Raw genomic sequence first — 24,470 nt, forward strand, 5'->3', positions numbered from 1 at the left:
ATCTTATCTAAAGAAAGCTTAATTATATTCTGGCTATCTTCTCAGGCCTGCCATTTCTATGGCTGATGTTGCAGCTGCATCAACTTTTTGGTTGGAAAGTTTAGCGCAACAGGAAACAAATCCTGATTTGTCTAGCATTGTTTGCTTGCATCAACATGCTAATCATTTTATCTGTGATGCCAATTTTGATATCATCAAAATTGATGTTAAATCTATGTCTTTAGCTATTTTAGCTAGAAGAGCTTTGTGGCTCAAATATTGGAATGCTGACATGGTATCTAAATCTAGATTACTATCTCTTTCTTTCCAAGGTAATAATGTATTTTTTTCTCAGTTGGATTCAATTATTTCAACTGTCACTGGGGGGGAAAGGAGTTTTTTTGCCTCAAGATAAAAGACCTAAGGGTAAATCTAAAGCTTCTAACCATTTTTGTTCCTCTCAACAAAATAAGGAACAGAAACTCAATCCTTCCCCCAAATGAATCTGGTTCTAATTGGAAACCTTCTTCAAGTTGGAATAAATCCAAGTTGTTTAAGAAACCAAAGCCAGCCCCGAAGTCTGCATGAAGGTGCGGCCTTCATTCCAGCTCAGCTGGTAGGGGGCAGATTAAGATTCTTCCAAAGTATTTGGGCAGATTCTGTCCAAAATCAATGGATTCAGAATATGGTCTCTCAAGGGTACCGAATAGGATTCAGAGTAAGACCTCCTGTGAGAAGATTTTTTTCTTTCACGCATCCCAGCAAATCCAGTAAAGGCTCAGGCTTTTCTGAAGTGTGTTTCAGACCTGGAGCTTTCAGGGGTAATTATACCAGTTCCGTTTCAGGAACAAGGTCTGGGGTTTTATTCAAATCTATTCATTGTCCCAAAGAAAGAAAATTCCTTCAGGCCAGTTCTGGATCTGAAAATTTTTAATCGTTTTGTAAGAGTGCCAACTTTCAAAATGGTGACTATAAGGACTATTCTGCCTTTTGTTCAGCAAGGTCATTATATGTCCACGATAGACTTACAGGATGCATATCTTCATATTCCGATTCATCCTGGCCACTATCAGTTTCTGAGATTCTCTTTTCTAGACAAACATTATCAATTTGTCGCTCTTCCATTTGGCCTAGCAACAGCTCCTTCTCGGTGCCCTACTCTCTGTAATCAGAGAACGGGGTATTGCAGTGTTTCCTTATTTGGACGATATCTTGGTACTAGCTCAGTCTTTACATTATGCAGAATCTCACACAAATCAACTAGTGTTGTTTCTTCAAAAACATGGTTGGAGGATCAATTTACCAAAAAGTTCCTTGATTCCTCAGACAAGAGTCACCTTTTTAGGTTTCCAGATAGATTCAGTGCCCATGACTCTGTCTCTAACAGACAAGAGACAATTAAAATTGGTTTCAGCTTGTCAAAACTTTTAGTCTCAATCATTCCCTTCAGTAGCTATGTGCATTGAAGTTTTAGGTCTCATGACTGTAGCATCAGACACGATCCCCTTTGCTCATTTTCATATGAGATCTCTCCAGCTTTGTATGCTGAATCAATGGTACAGGGATTATACAAATATATCACAATTAATATCCTTAAATCGCAATGTTTGACTCTCTCTGACTTGGTGGTTAGATCACCATTGTATAGTTCAAGGGGCCTCTTTTGTTTGTCCAACCTGGACTGTGATCACAACAGATGCAAGTCTTTCAGGTTGGGGAGATGTCTGGGGATCTCTGACAGCACAAGGGGTTTGGAAATCTCAAGAGGCGAGGTTACCAATCAATATTTTAGAACTCCGTGCTATTTTCACGGCTCTTCAGGTTTGGCCTCTGTTGAAGAGAGAACCGTTCATTTGTTTTCAGAAAGACAATATCACAACTGTGGCATATGTCAATCATCAGGGTGGGACTCACAGTCCCCAAGCTATGAAAGAAGTATCTTGGATACTTTCTTGGGTGGAATCCAGCTCCTGTCTAATTTCTGCAGTTCATATCCCAGGTGTAGACAATTGGGAAGCCGATTATCTCAGCCGTCAGACTTTACATCCGGGGGAGTGGTCGCTCCATCCAGATGTGTTTTTTCACATTGTTCAGATGTGGGGTATTCCAGAAATAGATCTGATGGCTTCCCATCTAAACAAGAAACTTCACAGGTACCTGTCCAGGTCCAGGGATCCTCAGGCGGAGGCGGTGGATGCGTTAGCAGCTCCTTGGTGTTATCAACCTGCTTATATCTTCCCGCCTCTAGTTCTTCTTCCAAGAGTGATTTCCAAGATCTTAATGGAACAATCGTTTGTGTTGCTGGTAGCTCCAGCATGGCCTCACAGGTTTTGGTATGCGGATCTTGTTCGGATGTCCAGTTGCCAACCTTGGCCACTTCCTTTAAGACCAGACCTTCTGACTCAAGGTCCGTTTTTCCATCAGGATCTCAAATCATTAAATTTGAAGGTATGGAAATTGAACGCCTAGTGCTTAGTCATAGAGGTTTCTCTGACTCGGTGATTAATACTATGTTACAGGCTTGTAAATCTGTTTCTAGGAAGATTTACTATCGAGTTTGGAAGTATTATATTTCATGGTGTTCTTCTCATAAATTCTCCTGGCATTCTTTTAGAATTCCTAGAATTTTACAGTTTCTTCAGGATGGTTTGGATAAAGGTTTGTCTGCAAGTTCCTTGAAGGGACAAATCTCTGCTCTTTCTGTTATATTTCACAGAAAGATTGCTAAGCTTCCTGATATTCACTGTTTTGTACAGGCTTTGGTCCGTATCAAGCCTGTCATTAAATCAATCTCTCCTCCTTGGAGTCTTAATTTGGTTTTGAAGGCTTTACAGACTCCACCTTTTGAGCCTATGCATTCTTTGGACATTAAACTGCTTTCTTAAAAAGTGTTGTTCCTTTTGGCAATCTCTTCTGCTAGAAGAGTTTCTGAATTATCTGCTCTTTCTTGTGAATCTCCTTTTCTGATTTTCCATCAGGATAAGGCAGTTTTGCGGACTTCATTTAAATTTCTACCTAAGGTTGTGAATTCTAAAAACATTAATAGAGAAATTGTTGTTCTTTCTTTGTGTCCTAATCCTAAGAATTCTTTGGAGGGATCCTTACATTCTTTGGATGTTGTAAGAGCTTTGAAATATTATGTTGAAGCTACTAAATGTTTCAGGAAGACTTCAAGTCTATTTGTTGTCTTTTCTGGTTCTAGGAAAGGTCAGAAGGCTTCTGCCATTTCCTTGGCATCTTGGTTAAAGCTTTTGATTCATCAGGCTTATTTGGAGTTGGGTCAGGCCCCGCCTCAGAGAATTACAGCTCATTCTACTAGATCAGTCTCCACTTTGTGGGCTTTTAAGAATGAAGCTTCAGTTGTTCAGATTTGCAAAGCAGCAACTTGGTCTTCTTTGCATACATTTACTAAAATCTACCATTTTGATGTATTTGCTTCCTTGGAAGCAGTTTTTGGTAGAAAAGTTCTTCAGGCAGCTGTTTCAGTTTGATTCCTCTGCTTATGTTTGTTTAAGTTTTTTCTTTTCATTTATGAGAATAAACTTATATTTTGGGTTGTGGATTAATTTTTTCAGCGGAAAATGACTTATTTTTTCCCTCCCTCTCTAGTGACTCTTCTGTGGCGTTCCACATCTTGGGTATTACTATCCTATACGTCACTAGCTCATGGACTCTTGCCAATTACATGAAAAAAAAACATAATTTATGTAAGAACTTACCTGATAAATTAATTTCTTTCATATTGGCAAGAGCCCATGAGACCCAACCTTTTTATGGTTGTTATGATTTTTTGTATAAAGCACAATTATTTTCAAATTCCTTTTTTTGATGCTTTTTACTCCTTTCTTTATCACCCCACTACTTGGCTATTCGTTAAACTGAATTGTGGGTGTGGTGAGGGGTGTATTTATAGGCATTTTGAGGTTTGGGAAACATTGCCCCTCCTGGTAGGATTGTATATCCCATACGTCACTAGCTCATGAACTGAAAATGAGAAATTAAATCAGGTAAGTTCTTACATAAATTATGTTATTTTCTATTAAAAGCTCAAGGTGTTTATTGTCCCTTTAATTTTGCTTAATCATTTGCAAAGAAACAGTACATCAAACGTTTTTTCTAAAATCTAAATAGATCACAGCAGATGATTTACATGTATTTACGTTCCAGAGCTTGATAAATTGGCTTGAAATTCAAGAGCCAGCCAAACCATTTGGGAGCTAAAACCGGTGTGAAAATATAAATGAACATATACACAAGTTCATATATGACATCACACACACATGTAAAAAATGTATCATGTTGCATTGTTTCCACCATTTATTTAACTACTAGGTCTGACCCAGGTCACCTTGTTTTTTTGTTTATATATATATATATATATATATATATATATATATATATATATATATATATATATATATATATATATATATATATATATATATATATTGAAAAATATTATAGCAGGTTTGATTTTCCATGTGCTTGATTTGCTACTATATTTTTATATGTGAAATATGGTAAATATATGTTTATAGTGACATTTTCAACAAATCACACCCATAATGCTTCAACCATGGTTCCGGACTGTGGCAGAAATTTCCAAAACATATAAGTAATTTCAAAAGAAACAATGGATGCCACAAAACAGAATGTCTACCTCACCCTACAATGAGTGATTTATAAAAAAAGCATCTCTAAATATAATCAATTTGAATTATAGTTTTCCTGTCGATTTGCTTAATTGTTCACCAAAAACAATTGAAATAATGGTTTAATGGCTTGTATGTGACATCTGCTGACATTATGCTTTTATATGTTATTATGTCAGATAAGAATAAGAAATGTATTGCATGAATAAAAGACATTATGGAGTCACTGTCTGGTTACCTTCATACAAGATACCAGTGTTGCCTTTTGTTAGAAGCTTGTCCAGATGCCATTTTGTGCTGCTGTTGTCCGTCACAACCTCATTTTCTGGAAGTGGTTCAAAATGGCTTACTTTAGTTTGCTTGGCTTTGGGGCCTGTAAACAAAATTAGTACTTATTAAAAACACTCTCACCCTAAGAATGTGAAACATTAGCTTGTAGTTCCCATATCCCAAAGATATCACTGAGTCAAATAAATCAGCTTTTAATTTTTTTGGAAACTTAATTACTACTAGATAGTGTCTAATACAGGACAATTAACTAAAGCTGATGCATTTTATGGTAGTCACTCCTAGTTGATTTTACAAATTAACAAAGTTGTTAAGCATCTGCAGAGAGGAAGCCGCATAAAAAAAACACAAAGAAACTTATAAACAAGGGGTCATAAGCCCAGGTAGCCATCAAGTGATCACCATGGCAACAGTAATATAATAAAACTGGATGTATACGAAAAAAATTTTTTATAGAGGGATATGAATTCACATTTTAAAGAGGCGGTAATCATCTTTTAAATAGTGCTCATGTCAAGAATTTAGGCATCTATCATAACATGGCAAATACATCAGATATGGACCTATGTAAGGGTCCAGGAGCCTTTAAAAATGTCCCCGTAATTGTGAAAATATTTAAAGTTAGACAATAAAAAGTTAATTGTCTTCAGCAGGGGGGCGGGGGGGGGGCGTATTTAGGCCTATATCTAGAGCAGCAGGATTTAGTGAAGTTCTAATCAGTCCGCCCCCGGGAAGTAATTAATCGGCACTAGTTGATTTTAACCGGCTAAAATGTAAGCCAATATTTAGTTAAAATCATACTACAATAATAATAATTTCAATGATCAGATCTCAGGCTGCAATGTTTTGTTCTGAGAATAATTAAAATAGGCTGAGGCTAAAAAGGTGTAAAGTGGAATTATTAAATACAGATATTATAGAAAACCATCTATTCCACTACAATATATTTTTGAAAGACTTTTGTAGTGTAACACTTCATTCTGAAAAAAAAAAACACAAATGAAGTCCAAGTTGATTCCAGATACAACACTGCACATATCCTGCTACAGAACAGGTAGTTCTTTGTGAAACACTAGGCTAAGTTAGCTGGTTCTGGCTTCATCTTAATTGTGAATTAAGACAAAATTAGAAAAACATAAAGTGGCATTTAAAACAAAATTTATGCTTACCTGATAAATTATTTTCTTTCCTGGCATGTACAGAGTCCATTCTAATTACTAGTGGGAATTTAACTACTCCTGGCCACCAAGAGGAGGCAAAGAACACCCCAGCAAAGCTTTAAGTATCCTCCCATTTCCCACAATCCCCCAGTCATTCAGCCAAAGGATATGGAAAGAGAAGAGGACACAAAGGGTATAGAGGTGCCTGAAATTTAGAAAATGACAAAAGCAGTCTCAAAATTTAGATAAGGGCGGGTTGTGGACTCTCCATGCCAGGAAAGAAAATAATCAGGTAAGCATACATTTTGTTTTCTTTCCAATGGCATGGAGAGTACACAAATCCATTCTAATTACTAGTGGGAACCAATACCCAAGCTAGAGGACACAGAATGGAAGGGAGGGAGAACAAGACAGGCGGATCTAAACAGAAGGCACCACCACTTGAAGAACTTTCCTCCCAAAAGAAGCCTCAGCAGAGGCAAAAACATCAAAGTTGTAGAATTTGGAAAAAGTATGCAACATAGACCAAGTGGCTGCCTTGCATATTTGTTCCACAGAAGCCTCGTTTTTAAAGGCCCAGGAAGAAGAGACAGCCCAAGTGGAATGACCCGTAATCCTCTCAGGAGGCTGTTGTCCAGCTGTCTCATAGTAGTAGAACTGGCCTTCTGGCCCTTACATTTACCATAAAACATAACAAAAAGGGCAGTAAATTGCCAACAATCCTTAGTTGTCTGCAGACAGAACTTCAAAGCACACACTACATCCGGGATATGCAACAGATGTTACTTATGAGGAGGATTGGGACAGAACGAAGGAACGACAATTTCCTGATTGATATTGCGGTCCGAAAACATCTTTAGGAAGAAATCCCAATTTGGTACGAAGGACCACATTATCCGCATGGAAAATAAGATAAGGGGGTTCACACTGTAGAGCCCAAAACTCAGACTATACAGGCAGAAGAAATAGCTTGAATAAACAAAACCTTCCATGACAATAACTAAATATTAACAGAGTGCATAGGCTCAAACAAAGCCTGCTGCAGAACCCTAAGAACAAGATTAAGTCTGACCAAGGCCTGCACAAAAGATTGAACATCTAGTAAGTCGGCCAGAAGTCAGGAGTATTGACTGACAAACCCTTCTCCAGACCCTCCTGAAGAAAAAAAGACAGAATGCGGGGAACACTCACCTGACTCCAAGGGAAACCCCTAGATTTTCACCAGTATGTGTGCCACACCTTATGGTAAATCTTGCGAGTTACCAGCTTACGAGCCAGAATCATGGTATTAATAACATTTTCGGAAAAACCTAGTCTAGACAAGATTATGCGTTCAATCAACAAGCAGTCAGCTTCAGAGAAACAGAATTTATGCTTACCTGATAAATTACTTTCTCCAACGGTGTGTCCGGTCCACTGCGTCATCCATTACTTGTGGGAATATTCCCTTCCCCAACAGGAAATGGCAAAGAGCACAGCAAAAGCTGTCCATATAGCCCATCCTCAGGCTCCGCCCCCCAGTCATTCGACCGACGGTTAGGAGAAAAAAAGGAGAAACTATAGGGTGCCGTGGTGACTGTAGTGTATAGAGAAATAAATTTTTCAAACCTGATTAAAAAACCAGGGCGGGCCGTGGACCGGACACACCGTTGGAGAAAGTAATTTATCAGGTAAGCATAAATTCTGTTTTCTCCAACATTGGTGTGTCCGGTCCACGGCGTCATCCATTACTTGTGGGAACCAATACCAAAACTTTAGGACATGGATGAAGGGAGGGAGCAAATCAGGTTACCTAAACAGAAGGCACCACGGCTTGCAAAACCTTTCTCCCAAAAATAGCCTCCGAAGAAGCAAAAGTATCAAATTTGTAGAATTTGGCAAAAGTGTGCAAGGAAGACCAAGTCGCTGCCTTACATATCTGATCAACAGAAGCCTCGTTCTTGAAGGCCCATGTGGAAGCCACAGCCCTAGTAGAGTGAGCTGTGATTCTTTCAGGAGGCTGCCGTCCGGCAGTCTCATAAGCCAATCGGAAAATGCTTTTCAGCCAGAAAGAAAGAGAGGTAGCAGTAGCTTTTTGTCCTCTCCTCTTACCAGAGTAAACGACAAACAAAGATGAGGTTTGTCTAAAATCCTTTGTTGCTTCTAAATAGAACTTTAAAGCACGGACTACATCTAAATTGTGTAACAAACGTTCCTTCTTTGAAACTGGTTTCGGACACAGAGAAGGAACAACTATTTCCTGGTTAATATTCTTGTTGGAAACAACTTTTGGAAGAAAACCAGGCTTGGTACGCAAAACGACCTTATCTGAATGGAACACCAGATAGGGTGGATCACACTGCAAAGCAGATAATTCAGAAACTCTTCTAGCAGAAGAAATAGCAACCAAAAACAGAACTTTCCAAGATAGTAACTTGATATCTATGGAATGTAAAGGTTTAAACAGAACCCCTTGAAGAACTGAAAGAACTAAATTTAGACTCCAAGGAGGAGTCATAGGTCTGTAAACAGGCTTGACTCTGACCAAAGCCTGTACAAAAGCTTGTACATCTGGCACAGCTGCCAGGCGTTTGTGTAACAAAATAGATAAGGCAGAAATCTGTCCTTTTAGAGAACTCGCTGACAACCCTTTATCCAAACCCTCTTGGAGAAAGGAAAGAATCTTAGGAATTTTAATCTTACTCCAGGAGAATCTCTTGGATTCACACCAACAGATATATTTTTTCCATATTTTATGGTAAATCTTTCTAGTCACAGGTTTTCTGGCTTGGACCAGAGTATCTATCACTGAATTTGAAAACCCACGCTTGGATAAAATCAAGCGTTCAATTTCCAGGCAGTCAGCTGCAGAGAAACTAGATTCGGATGTTCGAATGGACCTTGTACTAGAAGATCCTGTCTCAAAGGTAGCTTCCATGGTGGAGCTGATGACATATTCACCAGGTCTGCATACCAAGTCCTGCGTGGCCACGCAGGAGCTATCAGAATCACAGAGGCCTTCTCCTGTTTGATCCTGGCTACGAGCCTGGGAAGGAGAGGAAACGGTGGAAACACATAAGCTAGGTTGAACGACCAAGGCGCCACTAATGCATCCACTAGAGTCGCCTTGGGATCCCTGGATCTGGACCCGTAGCACGGAACCTTGAAGTTCTGACGAGACGCCATCAGATCCATGTCTGGAATGCCCCATAATTGGGTTAATTGGGCAAAGACCTCCGGGTGGAGTTCCCACTCCCCCGGATGGAAAGTCTGACGACTCAGATAATCCGCCTCCCAGTTGTCTACTCCTGGGATGTGAATTGCAGATAGATGGCAGGAGTGATCCTCCGCCCATTTGATGATCTTGGATACCTCTCTCATCGCCAAGGAACTCTTTGTTCCTCCCTGATGGTTGATGTAAGCTACAGTCGTCATGTTGTCTGACTGGAATCTTATGAATCCGGCCTTTGCTAGTTGAGGCCAAGCTCGGATAGCATTGAATATCGCTCTCAGTTCAAGGATGTTTATCGGGAGAAGAGACTCTTCCCGAGACCATAGACCCTGAGCTTTCAGGGAATCCCAGACCGCGCCCCAGCCTAATAGACTGGCGTCGGTCGTGACAATGACCCACTCTGGTCTGCGGAAACTCATTCCCTGAGACAGGTGATCCTGAGTCAACCACCAACGGAGTGAGTCTCTGGTTATCTGGTCTACTTGAATCTGAGGAGACAAGTCTGCATAGTCCCCATTCCACTGATTGAGCATGCACAGTTGTAATGGTCTTAGATGAATTTGAGCAAAAGGAACTATGTCCATTGCTGCAACCATCAATCCTACTACTTCCATGCACTGAGCTATGGAAGGCTGCAGAATAGAGTGAAGAACTTGACAAGCGTTTAGAAGCTTTGACTTTCTGACTTCTGTCAGGAAGATCTTCATTTCTACAGAATCTATTATTGTTCCCAAAAAGGGAACTCTTGTTGACGGAGAAAGGGAACTCTTTTCTACGTTCACCTTCCACCTGTGAGATCTGAGAAAGGCTAGAACAATGTCTGTATGAGCCTTTGCCTTGGAAAGAGACGACGCTTGAATTAGAATGTCATCTAGATAAGGTGCCACTGCAATGCCCCTCGGTCTTAGAACCGCCAGAAGGGACCCTAGCACCTTTGTGAAAATTCTGGGAGCAGTGGCTAAACCGAATGGAAGAGCCACTAACTGGTAATGTTTGTCCAGAAAGGCGAACCTTAGGAACTGATGATGATCTTTGTGGATAGGAATATGTAGGTAAGCATCCTTTAAATCCACGGTAGTCATATATTGACCCTCCTGGATTGTAGGTAGAATTGTTCGAATGGTTTCCATTTTGAACGATGGAACTCTGAGAAACTTGTTTAGAATTTTTAAATCCAGAATTGGTTTGAAAGTTCCCTCTTTTTTGGGAACTACAAACAGGTTTGAGTAAAACCCTTGACCTTGTTCCACTGTTGGAACTGGGTGTATCACTCCCATCTTTAACAGGTCTTCTACACAATGTAAGAATGCCTGTCTCTTTATTTGGTCTGAAGATAAGCGAGACATGTGGAACCTTCCCCTTGGAGGAAGTTCCTTGAACTCTAGAAGATAACCCTGAGAGACTATTTCTAGTGCCCAGGGATCCTGAACATCTCTTACCCAAGCCTGAGCAAAGAGAGAGAGTCTGCACCCTACTTGATCCGGTCCCGGATCGGGGGCTACCCCTTCATGCTGTCTTGGTAGCAGCAGCAGGCTTCTTGGCCTGTTTACCCTTGTTCCAGCCTTGCATTGGTTTCCAAGCTGGTTTAGCCTGGGAAGCGTTACCCTCTTGTCTAGAGGCTGCAGAGTTAGAAGCCGGTCCGTTCCTGAAATTACGAAAGGAACGAAAATTGGACTTATTCTTAGCCTTGAAAGGCCTATCCTGTGGGAGGGCATGGCCCTTCCCCCCAGTGATGTCTGAAATAATTTCTTTCAATTCTGGCCCAAAAAGGGTCTTACCTTTGAAAGGGATATTAAGCAATTTTGTCTTGGAAGATAGACCGCCGACCAAGACTTTAGCCAGAGCGCTCTACGCGCCACAATTGCAAACCCTGAATTTTTCGCCGCTAATCTCGCTAATTGCAAAGCGGCATCTAAAATAAAGGAATTAGCTAACTTAAGTGCGTGAATTCTGTCCATGACTTCCTCATATGGAGTCTCTTTATTGAGCGACTTTTCTAGTTCATCAACCAGAAACACTCTGCCGTGGTGACAGGAATAATGCACGAAATTGGTTGGAGGAGGTAACCTTGCTGAACAAAAATCTTTTTAAGCAAACCCTCCAATTTCTTATCCATAGGATCTTTAAAAGCACAATTGTCCTCAATGGGAATAGTCGTGCGTTTGGCTAGTGTAGAAACTGCCCCCTCAACCTTAGGGACTTTTTGCCATGTGTCCTTCCTTGGGTCGACCATGGGGAACAATTTCTTAAATATAGGAGGTGGGACGAAAGGTATGCCTGGCTTCTCCCACTCCTTATTCACTATGTCCGCCACCCTTTTAGGTATCGGAAAGGCATCAGGGTGCACCGGGACCTCTAGGAATTTGTCCATCTTGCACAATTTTTCTGGAATGACCAAAGAGTCACAATCATCCAGTGTAGTTAGTACCTCCTTAAGTAATGCGTGGAGATGCTCTAACTTAAATTTAAACGTCACAACATCAGGTTCTGCCTGTTGAGAAATTCTTCCTGAATTTGAAAGTTCTCCCTCCGACAAACCCTCCCTCACTGCCACTTCTGACTGGTGTGAGGGTATGACCGATAAATTATCGTCAGCGCCTTCTTGCTCCACTGTATTTAAAACTGAGCAATCACGCTTTCTTTGAAATGCTGGCATTTTGGATAAAATATTAGCTATGGAATTATCCATTACTGCCGTTAATTGTTGCATAGTAACAAGCATTGGCGCGCTAGATGTACTAGAGGTCGCCTGCGCGGGCATAACTGGTATTGACACAGAAGGAGAGGATGAAGAACTATCCCCACTACCTTCATTTGAGGAATCATCTTGGGCAACCTTGTTAAATGTGACAGTACTGTCCTTACTTTGTCTGGACGCCATGGCACAATTATCACATACATTTGAAGGGGGGACCACCTTGGCCTCCATACATACAGAACATGTTCTATCTGAAGGTACAGACATGTTAGACAGGCTTAAACAGGTTAATAATGCAAAAAAAACGTTTTAAAACAAAACCGTTACTGTCTCTTTAAATGTTAAACAGAGCACACTTTTTTACTGAATATGTGAAAAACTATGAAGGAAATATCCAATCTTTACCAAATTTTCACCACAGTGTCTTAATGCTTTAAAAGTATTGCACCCCAATTTTCAAGCTTTTAACACCTTAAATGAGGAAACCGGAGCCGTTTAATCAATCAGCAATTTTAACCCCACTACAGTCCCAGCCACAGCGTTTGCTGCGACTTCACCTGTCCCTGGGGGTTATACGATACCAAATGAAGCCTTCCAGGAACGTTTTCAATGATCACCAGACCCTCTCACATGCAGCTGCATGCACTGCATCCAAAAGAAACTGCGCAATTATGGCGCGAAAATGAGGCTCTGCCTACTATAGTGAAAGGCCCTTCCTGACTGGAAAGGTGTCTAAACGACTGCCTGGCGCCTAAAAACTTTCCCATACACTTAAAGGTTAGAAAATCACTTCAAACTGCATAAAAAACTAAATAAAGCAATCGATTTTGCCCACAAGAGTGTCAACCAGTGTATAGCCCATAATAAGCCTTCATTCTGTTAAGAGTCTAAGAAAATGGCTTACCGATCCCCAAGAGGGAAAATGACAGTCTTCTAGCATTACACAGTCTTGTTAGAAAATGGACTAGTCATACCTTGAGCAGAAAAGTCTGCAAACTGTTCCCCCCAACTGAAGTTCTCTGGGCTCAACAGTCCTGCGTGGGAACAGCAATTGATTTTAGTTACTGCTGCTAAAATCATACTCCTCTTTTAAACAGAACTCTTCATCTCTTTCTGTTTTAGAGTAAATAGTACAAACCGGCACTATTTTAAAATAACAAACTAAACACCACATACTCTTCACCATCTCCGTGGAGATGCTACTTGTTCAGAGCGGCAAAGAGAATGACTGGGGGGCGGACGACGCCGTGGACCGGACACACCAATGTTGGAGAAATCAAGGTTTGGATGCAGAAAAGGACCCTTTAGTAGATGGTCCTTCCTCAGAGGCTATTTCCACGGGGGAAAGGACAACATCTTCACCAGGTTCGCAAACCAAATTCTGCGAGGCCAAGTTGGAGCAATTAGAATCACCAAAGCCTGCTCCGGTTTGATACGGGCTATCACCTGAGGAAGGAGGGCAAACAGAGGAAAAAGGTAGATTAGACCAAAGTCCCATGAAACCGCTAGAGCGTCGACCAGAGCTGCTTGCGGATCCCTTGATCTTGATCCATATTTTGGAAGCTTGGTGTTTAGACAAGACGTCATCTGATCCATCTCCTGAACTTGCCACCTGAGGGTTATCATTGAGAATACTTCCAGATGAAGAGCCCACTCCCCTGGATAAAAAGTCTGCCTGCTCAGATGATCCGCTTCCCAGTTGTTCACCCCTGGGATGTGGATGGCAGAAATGTGACAACTGTGAGACTCCGCCCACTGAAGAATGCAAGTCGCCTCCTTCATCAGTAAGAAACTCTGTGTGGGTACCGGTCATGTGAAGCACCTATTTAAGCAATGGTCATCACTTCCTGATTGGTTTAAAACAAGGTAGCCTTGAATTTAACCCTATACATTCTAGTGATATGTACTCACAATAAGAAGTAAATAAATGTGCATACATAAAAATATTTCAAATAAATAAAATTTCTAGTATGTTTAACAATATGATGGACAATCAAAACATGAAATCTATGGCTTTACAAAGTTAGTATTCACTTTAGGAAGATGTCATGGTTATCAATACATAAATATGTACTATTAATTCGTATCCTAAACGGAAATCTTTTTAATGATTCATTTCAAAATTAATCCATTTTGGAACGTATTTGTTAGGGAGGCTCACAACATATTATATATGTATAATCATATATTTCATGGTACCTGAGGTCAGAATATGCTATGTAATAGCATCCAATGTACTAATAACAAGGTTGCCCCTCTATTAAACAAGGCACATAGCATACGGGTATATGACTAAATAGAAATGACTTACATGACTTATCTACATGAATAAATTCATATTGCATGAGTACAGACATACATACAGAACAAAGTTGGGAGGCCTGTTACTCAATCATCCTATTGAGAAGTAATATAACCTAGAGAAAATTAATTCATCCTAAAGCATACTCGAAACATACATTAAGAAAATATGCAAGAAAATTAATCTATATACTCATTATGTTATACATTAAATAATCAGAAATCCATAGATAGAACTTGATCAACTTTACCGAATTAGAAGCATCATCTCTGCTAAAAATGAATAATGTAAAATTCAGAGTTGAAGCTTTGCGGCAACAAACTCTGTAATTTGAAGATCCAGTAAGCCTCCTGTCTGCAGAGAATGGGAAACTTGTCACCCCCTCTTGGGGGTTTCCTAACCTGCTCTATTGCTTGCCACCTAAACATTTTTAATTAGTTTATCAATAAAATGTTAGGAGGGCAGAACAAGCTTGTTTACCAGAGATATAAGGCAAGTGCTCTCTGATGCGTGTGCCAACCTCTCTTGTGGTCCTGCCTTTGTACTGTTTTTGGCATGAAGTACACTCAACTAGGTAGATGACAAAGACACTCTTGCAGTTTATGCACCCCTTGGTTAAAAATTCCTTGCCTGTAATACGAGATCTGAAGGATGAAAATATGTTAATATAATCACAAGAGGTGCATATCCTCCTACCACATTTGTATGACCCATTAAAATGCATCCAGGAGCTATCTGAACTTTTTTCTGTTTTCAACATTCTAGGGGAAAGGATATTACCAAGTGCAACATTCCTTTTGGGAACAAACATACAACCATTTTCGAACGTTTTTCTCAAACTTTTATCACCCATCAGGATTGGTAAATTTATTTTTACTACCTGAAATACTTCCTCGTACTGGTTCGAATAGGAGGTGATACATTTAGATTTTTGGTTGTTGTGGGACATCTCTCACTTTTGGCACATGATTCCCCTTAAGTAGGGTCTCTCTACTCGTGCCCTGGATCTCAAAAAAAGCTTTATTAATAACCCGTTTAGGATAACCTCTCCATCATCCTATCCCTTAGATTTGTGCTATCTACTTGGAAAACACCATCCAGAGTAAAATTGTGTTTGGCACGTAAAAACTGGCTTTTAGCTATACCCTTGAAGACTTGTTTTGGATGGCAGCTACGGGCATGTAGCAAGTTATTATCCGAAATAGGCTTCCTGTAGACAGCAGAAATTATTTTACCTCTTTTAGCATCTCCAAACAGGTAAACATCCAGAAAATTGATCTTATCCTTATGCCATTCAAAAGTAAATTGCAATCCCATTTTGTTGCAATTAAGTGAGGCAACAAACTCAACAGCTGAGTGTATATCAGAGGACCATGCAATGAGCAGGTCATCTATGAATCTAATATATCTGGCAATGTCATCTGAGGGGGCGGTACTACCTCCATAAATGTGGGACCTCCCCCCACCAACCAATAAACAGGTTGGCATAGGAGGGAGCAAACTTGGCTCCCATAGTGGTCTAATATCTCTGGAGGTAGTAGGGTCCCTGAAACATAAAAAAATGATGTTCCAATAAAAAACTGACAATCCTGATAATCAAGACCTTGGCCTCAAAAGACAAGTCTGTATATAATTCCAAAAAATATCTTATGGTAGTCAGACCATGGATATGTGGTATGGAGGAGTACAGTGAAACAACGTCCACTGTTAACCAACTATACTGTTCTTTCCACACCACAGACTCCATTTCCTGCAAGGCATGAGTAGTATCCCTGATGTAACTTGGGAGTTGTTGTACCAAGGGTTGTAGATAATGATCTACCCATTTGGACAGGGGTTCGAGCAAAGACCCAATACCTGCCACAATGGGTCTCCCCTTTACATTGGAAAGGCTTTTGTGCACCTTTGGCAGGTGTTGGAAGATGGGAGTCACCGGATCTCTAACCAAAAGTTGGTTAGCCATATTCTGAACCATGAGTCCCCCCTCCATCCACTCATCCAATAGGTGGGTCAATTCTCTAGTGAAAGTACCGTGGGGTCCTTCGATAAGGCGAGATAGGTGTCGACATCACTGAGTTGTCTAAGGGCCTCCTTTATATAGTCAGCCCTGTCCATCACAACTACACTCCCGCCTTTATCCGATTGTCTTATCACAATCTCCATACTCTTTTGAAGATTCACTAGTGGTTACTATTCTTTTATTTTTAGATTAGGAGGGCTAGATTCAATCGACTTAAAGAGGTCTGTAAGATCTTCTACAACCCTTTCATGAAATACCTCTAAAGATTTTTCCTAGCCTGAATAGGAAAAAAGTTTGACTTGGTTTTAAACCTAGGCTTAATATTAGAAACATGGTGGGCTTCTAGTTCCCTACTATCATTTTGGAGTTCCTCCAAAGTAACAAGGGCACTAATATCTTTAAAAGTAAAATTTTTGTTTGCTTCAGCCCCTGTACTAGGTAATCCTGCACCTACATTTTCTAATGGGGCACTACCTAAAAATAATTTTCTAAGAGTCAGGTCTCTGATCAATTTATTTACATCTAGTATTGTTTGGAAAAGGTTAAATTTCCTAGAGGTGACAAACCACAAACTATAATTCAGTAGATTGTCTAAAATTTCTAGTTGCCTGCTTATAGAAATTCAGAGCACGTACAACATCCAAGTTATGCTACAGACCTTCCTTCTGAGAAGAACGAAGGAACGTCAATTTCCTGATTGATATTGCGATCCCACACCACCTTAGGAAGAAAACATAATTTATGTAGGAACTTACCTGATGAATTAATTTTTTTCATATTAGCAAGAGTCCATGAGCTAGTGACGTATGGGATATACAATCCTACCAGGAGGGGCAAAGTTTCCCAAACCTCAAAATGCCTTTAAATACACCCCTCACCAAACCCACAATTCAGTTTAACGAATAGCCAAGTAGTAGGGTGAAAAAATAAGGAGTAAAAAAGCATATAAAAAGAGGAACTGGAAATAAAATTGTGCTTTTTATACAAAAATCATAACCACCAAAAAAAAGGGTGGGCCTCATGGACTCTTGCCAATATGAAAGAAATTAATTCATCAGGTAATTTCTTACATAAATTATGTTTCCTTTCATGTAATTGGCAAGAGTCCATGAGCTAGTGACATATGGGATAGAAATACCCAAGATGTGGCAGACCACAGAAGAGTCACTAGAAAAGGAGGTATAAAATAAAAACAGCTATTTCCGCTTAAAAAATTAAATTCACAAAAAAATAAGTCTCTCACATAAATTTCAGGAAAAAAGCTTAAATCATAAGCAGAAGAATCAAATTGAGACAGCTGCCCGAAGAACTTTTCTACGAAAGACTGCTTCAGAAGAAGCAAATACATCAAAATGGTAAAATTTTGTAAATGTATGCAAAGACCAAGTTGATGCTCTGTAAATCTGATCAACCGAAGCTTCAGTCTTAAAAGCCCAAGAAGAGGCGACTGATCTAGTAGAATGAGCAGTAATTCTCTTAGGCGGTGATTGCCCCGCCTCCAAATAAGCATTGTGAATCATAAACTTTAACCAAGATGCCAAAGAAATGGCAGAGGCTTTCTGACCTTTCCTAGGACAAGAAAAAACAACAAATAGACTAGGTGTTCCTGAAATCTTTAGTAGCTTTGACATAATATTTCAAAGCTCTTACAACATCCAAAGAATTTAAAGATCTTTCAAGAGTATTCTTAGGATTAGGACACAAGGAAGGAACAACAATTTCCCTACTGATGTTGTTAGAATTCACAACCTTAGGAAGAAATGTAAACGAAGTATGCAAAGCAGCCTTATCCTGATGGAAAATCAGAAAAGGAGACTCACAAGAGAGCAGACAATTCAGAAACTCTTCTAGCTGAAGAGATAGCCAAAAGAAACAACACTTTCCAAGAAAGTGGTTTAATATCCAAAGAATGCAAAGGCTTAAAAGGAGGAGCCTGCAAAGCCTTCAAAACCAAATTAAGACACCAAGGAGGAGAGATTGATTTAACAACAGGCTTGATACGGACCAAAGCCTGAACAAAATAGTGAATATCAGGAACTTTAGAAATTTTTCTGTGAAATAAAACAGAAAGAGCAGAGATTTGTCCCTTCAAGGTACTTGCAGACAAACCTTTATCCAAACCATCCTGAAGAAACTGTAAAATTCTAGGAATCCTAAAAGAATGCCAAGAGAATTTATGAGAAAAACACCATGAAATATAGGTTCTCCAAACTCGATAATAAATCTTCCTTGAAACAGACTTACGAGCCTGTAGAATAGTATTAATCACTGAGTCAGAGAAACCTCTATGACTAAGTACTAAGCGTTCAATTTCCATACCTTCAAATTTAGTGATTTGAGATCCTGATGGAAAAACGGCCCTTGAGACAGAAGGTCTGGCTCTAAAGGAAGTGGACAAGGTTGGCAACTGGACATCCGGACAAGATCCGCATACCAAAACCTGTGAGGCCATGCTGGTGCTATCAGAAACACATGCAATTGTTCCAATATGATCTTGGAGATCACCCTTGGAAGAAGAACTAGAGGCTTAAAAATGTAAGCAGGTTGGTAAAACCAAGGAACTGCTAACACATTCAGAATCTCCGCCTGAGGATCCCTGGACCTGGAAAGGTGCCTTAGAAGCAAGCTTCTTGTTTAGATGGTAAGCCATCAGATCTATTTTAGGGAGACCCCACATCTGTAAAATCTGACAAAAAACATCTGGATGGAGAGACCACTCCCCTGGATGTAAAGACTGACGACTGAGATAATCCGCTTCCCAATTTTCTACACCTGGGATATGTATCGCAGAAATTAGACAGGAGTTGGAGTCCACCCAAGAAAGTATTCAAGATACTTCTTTCATCGCTAAAGGACTGCCAATTCCCCCTTGATGATTGACATATGCCACAGTTGTGATATTGTCTGTCTGAAAATTAACAAATAATTCTCTCATTAACAGAGGTCAAGCCTGAAGAGCCCTAAAAATAGCACAGAGTTCCAAAATATTGATTGGTAACCTTGCCTCTCGAGGATTCCAAACTCCTTGTGCTGTCAGAGACAGCAGACAGCTACCCAACCTGTGAAACTTGCATTTGTTGAAATCACAGTCCAGGAAGGACAAACAAAAACATAAATTATGCTTACCTGATAATTTCCTTTTCTTCTGATGGAGTCCACAGCAGCATTCATTACTTTTGGGAAATTAAGAACCTGGCAAAGACACTCCAGCCAAAGGCTTAAATACTCCCCCCACTCCCCTCATCCCCCAGTCATTCTGCCGAGGAACAAGGAACAGTAGAAGAAACATCAAAGTGAAAAGGTGCCAGAAGAATAGAAGGACGCCCACAGAGAATTATGGGTGGGGTGCTGTGGACTTTTTCCATCAGAAGAAAAGTAAATGATCAGGTAAGCATAATTTATGGTTTTCTTCTTAAATGGAAAGAGTCCACAGAAGCATCATTACTTTGGGGAAATCAATACCCAAGCTAAAGAGGACACTGAATGCCAAGACGGGAGGGTACATAGGCGGCCCAAACTGAGGGCACCAGACCACCACAACCCAATAACAAAATCCCGCTTCAACTAAGCCGATAAAAATTTGAAGAAAGCCCCGTTGACACTGACTCGCAGCCAGTGCAGAGTCAAACCGCGAAGGACTCTACTGAGCCAACAGACCCCCAAGAGACACCGTTGCCCCGACAAAAGGTTCCTCCAATCACCCCTCAGATGAAGGTGAAAACAACCCAAAGCCCAAAGAGGACAAGGCAAAGGAACCGAGGAAACCAAAAGGTTCCCTTAGTATGACAGAAACATCTCAAGTGTTTGAGGGCCCAGCTCACGGAGACCAAGACAGATCCAAACAGAAAATGAGGTGAAGCAAAAACCGGAATAATCCAGACATGGATCCAACATCCTGCAAGCATGAACATAAAATAAGATGCAAAGTCCTCCCTGCGCCGGCCCATAGCAAGTATTCAACCATGAAGTGTGTAATAGACCCAGGGAAAACAGGACTACACCAAAGAAGCTCGCAAGGAAAATAAGAAGCAGTCCTCAGAAAGTGGACCGCATAAAAACAGTCCCTCAACAGAGGGCACTTTCACAGCAACCTAAGCCGCCTGACCTGCTCACAGGCCCCGAAAAAGGGAACACAAGCCTCCATCAGGGCCTCCCAAGAAGGGGAGTATACCCTTAGAACCCGAAGGTAGAGTAAACCATCTCCTCTGAAGGAACAAGGAGAAAGGAGAAACCATCTCCCAGCCAACAGCTATCAAGCTCTCACAGACAAGGGATACCGCGATCCCTAGACCGCTTGGAGAGTCAGACCTGCAGACCCATACCTAGCTGGGCCAACCCAGCCACAAAGATCCAGTACAGGAACAAAAAGAATCCAGAAACTGATACCGGAACGAGCAAAGAGATGGAATAACCATCCCACCAGAGTACAGGTACAACCAGACTCTGACCACAGATAAGGCCATAGACCGATAAGAATCTATCAAAACAAGCCCACAATCTGCTTGGAACCGGGAAGGCCCCAGGCGGACTACACCCACCCTATGTCTCCCGACCCAGAAAAGACCTAATAAAAACACAATTTATGCTTACCTGATAAATTTATTTCTCTTGTGGTGTATCCAGTCCACGGATCATCCATTACTTGTGGGATATTCTCATTCCCAACAGGAAGTTGCAAGAGGACACCCACAGCAGAGCTGTAATATAGCTCCTCCCCTAACTGTCATAGCCAGTCATTCGACCGAAAACAAGCAGAGAAAGGAGGAACCATAGGGTGCAGTGGTAACTGTAGTTTAAATTTAAAAATTACCTGCCTTAAAATGACAGGGCGGGCCGTGGACTGGATACACCACAAGAGAAATAAATTTATCAGGTAAGCATAAATTGTGTTTTCTCTTGTAAGGTGTATCCAGTCCACGGATCATCCATTACTTGTGGGATACCAATACCAAAGCTAAAGTACTCGGATGAAGGGAGGAACAAGGCAGGTACTTAAATGGAAGAAACCACTGCCTGTAAAACCTCTCCCCCAAATATAGCCTCCGAAGAAGCAAAAGTATCAAATTTGTAAAATTTTGAAAAAGTATGAAGCGAAGACCAAGTCGCCGCCTTGCAAATCTGTTCAACAGAAGCCTCATTTTTAAAAGCCCAAGTGGAAGCCACAGCTCTAGTGGAATGAGCTGTAATCCTTTCAGGAGGCTGCTGTCCAGCAGTCTCATAGGCTAAGCGGATTATGCTTCTTAGCCAAAAAGAAAGAGAGGTTGCCGAAGCCTTTTGACCTCTCCTCTGTCCAGAGTAGACAACAAACAAAGCAGATGTTTGACGAAAATCTTTAGTAGCTTGTAAGTAAAACTTTAAAGCACGGACCACGTCCAAATTGTGTGATAAATGTTCCTACTTCGAAGAAGGATTAGGACACAAGGATGGAACAACAATCTCTTGATTGATATTCTTGTTAGATACCACCTTAGGTAAGAACCCAGGTTTGGTACGCAGGACTACCTTATCCGTATGAAAAATCAGATAAGGAGAATCACATTGTAAGGCAGATAGCTCAGAGACTCTACGAGCCGAGGAAATAGCTACCGAAAAAAGAACTTTCCAAGATAAAAGTTTGATATCTATGGAATGAAGAGGTTCAAACGGAACTCCTTGAAGAACCTTAAGAACCAAATTTAAGCTCCATGGTGGAGCAACAGGTCTAAACACAGGCTTGATTCTAACTAAAGCCTGACAAAATGCCTGAACGTCTGGAACATCTGCCTCCGAAGAAGCAAAAGTATCAAATTTGTAAAATTTTGAAAAAGTATGAAGCGAAGACCAAGTCGCCGCCTTGCAAATCTGTTCAACAGAAGCCTCATTTTTAAAAGCCCAAGTGGAAGCCACAGCTCTAGTGGAATGAGCTGTAATCCTTTCAGGAGGCTGCTGTCCAGCAGCTTGTGCAAAAGAATAGACAGAGCAGAAATCTGTCCCTTTAAGGAACTAGCTGACAATCCTTTTTCCAAACCTTCTTGGAGAAAAGATAATATCCTGGGAATCCTGACCTTACTCCATGAGTGACCCTTGGATTCACACCCATAATTCTTATGGTAAATTTTCCTGGTGACAGGCTTTCGTGGCTGTATTAAGGTATCGATAACTGACTCGGAGAAGCCACGCTTTGATAAAATCAAGCGTTCAATCTCCAGGCAGTCCGTCTCAGAGAAATTAGATTTGGATGGTTGAAAAGACCCTGAAGTAGAAGATCCTGTCTCAGAGGCAGAGACCATGGTGGAAAGGATGACATGTCCACTAGATCTGCATACCTGGTCCTGCGTGGCCACGCAGGTGCTATCAGAATCACTGATGCTCTCTCCTGCTTGATCTTGGCAATCAGTCGAGGGGGCCGAGGAAACGGTGGAAACACATAAGCTTGGCGTTCTGGCAAGACGCCATGAGATCCAGTTCTGGTTTGCCCCAACGATGAATCAGTTGTGCAAACACCTCCGGATGGAGTTCCCACTCTCACGGATGAAAAGTCTGACGACTTAGAAAATCCGCCTCCCAGTTCTCTACACCTGGGATATGGATAGCTGATAAGTGGCAAGAGTGAATCTCTGCCCAGCGAATTATTTTTGAAACTTCTAACATCGCTAGGGAACTTTTTGTTCCCCCTTGATGGTTGATGTAAGCTACAGTTGTGATGTTGTCCGACTGAAATCTGATGTACCTCAGAGTTGCTAACTGAGGCCAAGCCTGAAGAGCATTGAATATCGCTCTTAGTTCCAGAATATTTATTGGAAGGAGAGACTCCTCCTGAGTCCACGATCGCTGAGCCTTCAGGGAGTTCCAGACTGTACCCCAACCTAGAAGGCTGGCATCTGTTGTTACAATTGTCCAATCTGGCCTGCGAAAGGTCATACCTTTGGACAGATGGACCCGAGATAGCCACCAGAGAAGAGAATCCCTGGTCTCTTGGTCCAGATTCAGTTGAGGGGACAAATCTGCGTAATCCCTGTTCCACTGACTGAGCATGCATAGTTGCAGCGGTCTGAGATGTAAGCGTGCAAACGGCACTATGTCCATTGCCGCTACCATTAAGCCAATTACTTCCATACACTGAGCCACCGAAGGGCGCGGAATGGAATGAAGAACCCGGCAGGAATTTAGAAGCTTTGATAACCTGTACTCCGTCAGGTAAATCCTCAATTCTACAGAATCTATCAGAGTCCCTAGAAAGGGAACTCTTGTGAGTGGGTATAGAGAACTCTTTTCCTCGTTCACTTTCCACCCATGCGACCTCAGAAATGCCAGTACTACGTCCGTATGAGACTTGGCAATTTGGAATTTTGACGCCTGTATCAGGATGTCGTCTAAATAAGGGGCTACTGCTATGCCCCGTGGCCTTAGGACCGCCAGAAGCGACCCTAGAACCTTTGTAAAGATTCTTGGGGCTGTAGCTAATCCAAAGGGAAGAGCTACAAACTGGTAATGCCTGTCTAGAAAGGCAAACCTGAGAAACCGATATTTGTGTATCGGAATGTGAAGATAAGCATCCTTTAGATCCACTGTAGTTATATATTGACCCTCCTGGATCATTGGTAGGATGGGACGAATAGTTTCCATCTTGAATGATGGAACTTTGAGGAATTTGTTTAAGATCTTTAGATCCAAAATTGGTCTGAAGGTTCCCTCCTTTTTGGGAACCACAAACAGATTTGAGTAAAAACTCTGTCCCTGTTCCTGCTTTGGAACTGGATGGATCACTCCCACAACTAGGAGGTCTCGTACACAGTGTAAGAATGCCTCTCTCTTTATCTGGTTTGCAGATAATTGTGAAAGGTGAAATCTCCCTTTTGGGGGGGAAGCTTTGAAGTCCAGAAGATATCCCTGGGATATAATTTCCAACGCCCAGGGATCCTGAACATCTCTTGCCCATGCCTGGGCAAAGAGTGAAAGTCCGTTACCGGATAGGGGGCCGTTCCTTCATGCTGTCTTAGAGGCAGCAGCAGGCTTTTTGCCCTGCTTACCTTTTTTCCAGGTCTGGTTTGGTCTCCAGACCGTCTTAGATTGAGCAAAAGTTCCCTCTTGTTTAGCATTAGAGGAAGTTGATGCTGCACCTGCCTTGAAGTTTCGAAAGGCACGAAAATTAGACTCTTTGGCCCTAGATTTGGACCTGTC

The 24,470-nt window shown here is 41.2% G+C and overlaps 1 protein-coding gene across 4 annotated transcripts in view; it reads right to left on the reverse strand.

Moving 5' to 3' along the window:
- VRK3 (VRK serine/threonine kinase 3) overlaps window positions 1-24,470 on the reverse strand; it is a 403,485-nt gene that overhangs the window by 213,638 nt on the left and 165,377 nt on the right. For all 4 annotated transcript variants that reach the window (XM_053699491.1, XM_053699492.1, XM_053699488.1 and 1 more), the window contains one exon: window positions 4,870-5,004. In XM_053699491.1, coding sequence (XP_053555466.1) covers window positions 4,870-5,004 — 135 coding nt within the window. The remainder of the gene's footprint in view (window positions 1-4,869; window positions 5,005-24,470) is intronic.

This window comes from Bombina bombina, chromosome 1 (assembly GCF_027579735.1).
Source record: "Bombina bombina isolate aBomBom1 chromosome 1, aBomBom1.pri, whole genome shotgun sequence".
NCBI classification, from domain to species: Eukaryota; Metazoa; Chordata; class Amphibia; order Anura; family Bombinatoridae; genus Bombina; species Bombina bombina.